We start from the raw sequence: 2,477 nt of genomic DNA, 5'->3' as shown, positions 1-2,477 counted from the left end.
GATTGTGTATGGAGAGTGGCAAGATACTCATATGGAGGTTAGATACACTGATGTTGACTACCTTGTCTTTTCTGATGCTGCTGCTTTAATGGCTGCGGGTGATTCCCCCTATAAGAGAACCACTTATCGCTATTCCCCTTTGCTTGCCTTTCTTCTCATTCCAAATTCATTTATCCATCGTTCCTGGGGAAAGTTCCTTTTCTCTGCTTCAGGTATGGTCAAGCTTTTGAATGCAATCTCTTCTAACATTCTTTTTCAGACACCAAGTTAAAGCAAGATTGATGAACTATGCGTGGCATTAATTTTTAAAACTTAAGATATAAAAATTCGGCTCCTTAAGAATGAGTGTTACACTTTAGGGACAAAAGTGCTACTAGACTAGTAAACTGTTAATTGAAAATCAACCAAGTGAATTTCAACAACTTTATGTTTTGTTATATTATGTCTTTGAATGTTATCACAGTGTCAGTCATTGGTTTTCCAATCAAAAGTCACAATTTTGCACTTTTGTTTAGCCTATTGACAGGGCAGCAAGTTGTCTTCCTTCCCTGACCCAAGGAATATGCTTCAATATGAAACCAAATCGGTCATGACGGTCAAGTGAGTTAGATGGGTAGCACATACAATAAAGGGTTTAAAGAATTGAATGTAATGGCTTACTATTAGTCAACATTAAGCCTAGTGACTAACCCATGGTTGGGAGTAGGAATGATAAGACAAGTTGTGTTACTAGATAGAGTATGATCAATTGAGTGAGGGCTTCAAAGTCACTCCCAATATTGGAGATAAGGTGCCTTCAGGCATTGGTTTGGGTCGCAACCAATGTAGCTTATGTAGTAAAAGAGAAAAAGGTTATTTCCAACAAAACCAAAATAAGGGAAAGTATAAAAGAAATTGTGTTTGACTTGGGATTTGAAAATTTTTCATTATTTGTGAAAAAGTGACCATTTTTTCCCTTGCATTATTTCAAATCAATATGCTGTTACCTAATGAATATGGTAATTATTTTTCCAGTCATTACACCTAAGCAAATGTCATCTTATGAAATGCAGATATACTTGTAGGATATTTCATATATTATATTCTAAAGCTACGGAAGGCTCCAGAAAATATGTGCAACATTTCTGTCATGGCATGGCTCTTCAATCCATTTACCTTCACCATTGGGACACGAGGAAACTGTGAGCCTATTGTTTGTGCAGTGATATTGTGGATCATGATATGTCTTTTGAAAGGTGTGGTTCTGTATCTGTATTAGCTTAATTTGATATAGTTGGATTGTTTGGTTTGTCATTTTTTAATATGAACACTCTGCATGCTCTAACAATTGGAATAGTTTTTAGATGATTAACTGGTGGCCTTCTCTGCAACATAAAGAAGAATGCACTTTTGATAATAAATTTTATAATCAGTGTACTATTGAGAATCTTTCCAAAATGATTTTCGATCTTCACATTTTTCCAAACACTGTCAAGATTACATTTGCTGAAGTGTGAGGCAATTCAATATGTTTAGTCCTATCATATTTATATTGGACTATGGACAATGATCATGTCGGACTTGTTATCATAGGACAATTGCATAAGGATGTAAACCTTTATTTTAAGGTCATCTAATATGATTTTCATCAGGAGTCTCCTACGTAAACCTTGAGTAATGACTTAAAGTTCAACTTCTGCACTAGAATCTAGAATGATATATTCTATCTTTTTTTCTTTTTTGCTTCTCCTAATTACCAAATTTTCTCTCAGAAACATACAATACCTAACAGTAATTTTCTGTCAGTAACAAAAATTGCGTAGTCATAATCAATACGTGTCTTTTGGGTCAAAGTGTTTTTTTTCCTTGATAGTGATCGGTTGGGTCAAGACAAGTTTGGGATTGTGTATAAGAGGAGGGACAAAAATAATTACTGAAAATGACAGTTATAAACCTCCTGTAGATGTTTTTTTTTTTTTTTTCTTGTAACTGACTATTATAAATAGTCAGGGGGTTGGGAGGAAAGGGGGTTGTAGGGTATTCTAAGTAAAGTAGGAGATTGGTGGAGAGTGAGGACCTCTCAAAAGTCCCTTAAGAGGGTGTTCTTCCTGTTTCTACCACATTGGCAGAAACATTGCTGTTCCTAATAAAGTTTACCAAGAAGTTGTCTTGGTGGTTTCCTGTAATACTAATTGTGTCTATCAATTGGTATTTAGAGCCTAATCTTGGTTCTGTGGTTTCACTATAATGCATATTTATACCTACTATGTTAAATTTTGGAGCTGCATAGCTTAAAATTTCTGGCTCTATCATTGCTGGTTGATACACAATGAAAACGTTTTTTTCGTAAAAGGTAGAAGCATTAGATATTTGCCTATCTCTTGATGCCTTAATGGTATGCCTTTTTTTCACTTTTTGTCTCTGGTTTGCAGGTAATGTGTTACAGTCAGCATTTTGGTATGGACTTGTTGTCCATTTCAGGATTTATCCTATAATTT

General features: G+C 34.9%; 1 protein-coding gene across 1 annotated transcript; it reads left to right on the top strand.

Annotated features, from left to right (window-relative positions):
- Positions 1-6: 6 nt before the first annotated feature.
- On the top strand, positions 7-2,473 carry LOC106760569 (GPI mannosyltransferase 1-like; the record flags this gene model as incomplete). Its single annotated transcript, XM_014643990.2, has 3 exons — positions 7-212; positions 1,053-1,235; positions 2,412-2,473. Coding segments are annotated over exons 1-3 (426 nt in total), but the record flags the coding sequence as incomplete, so codon positions are not given.
- Positions 2,474-2,477: the final 4 nt, after the last annotated feature.

This window comes from Vigna radiata, chromosome 5, assembly GCF_000741045.1.
Source record: "Vigna radiata var. radiata cultivar VC1973A chromosome 5, Vradiata_ver6, whole genome shotgun sequence".
Classification (NCBI taxonomy): domain Eukaryota; kingdom Viridiplantae; phylum Streptophyta; class Magnoliopsida; order Fabales; family Fabaceae; genus Vigna; species Vigna radiata.
The sequence above is the reverse complement of the archived record's forward strand: the minus strand, read 5'-3'. Positions and strand labels throughout refer to the sequence as shown.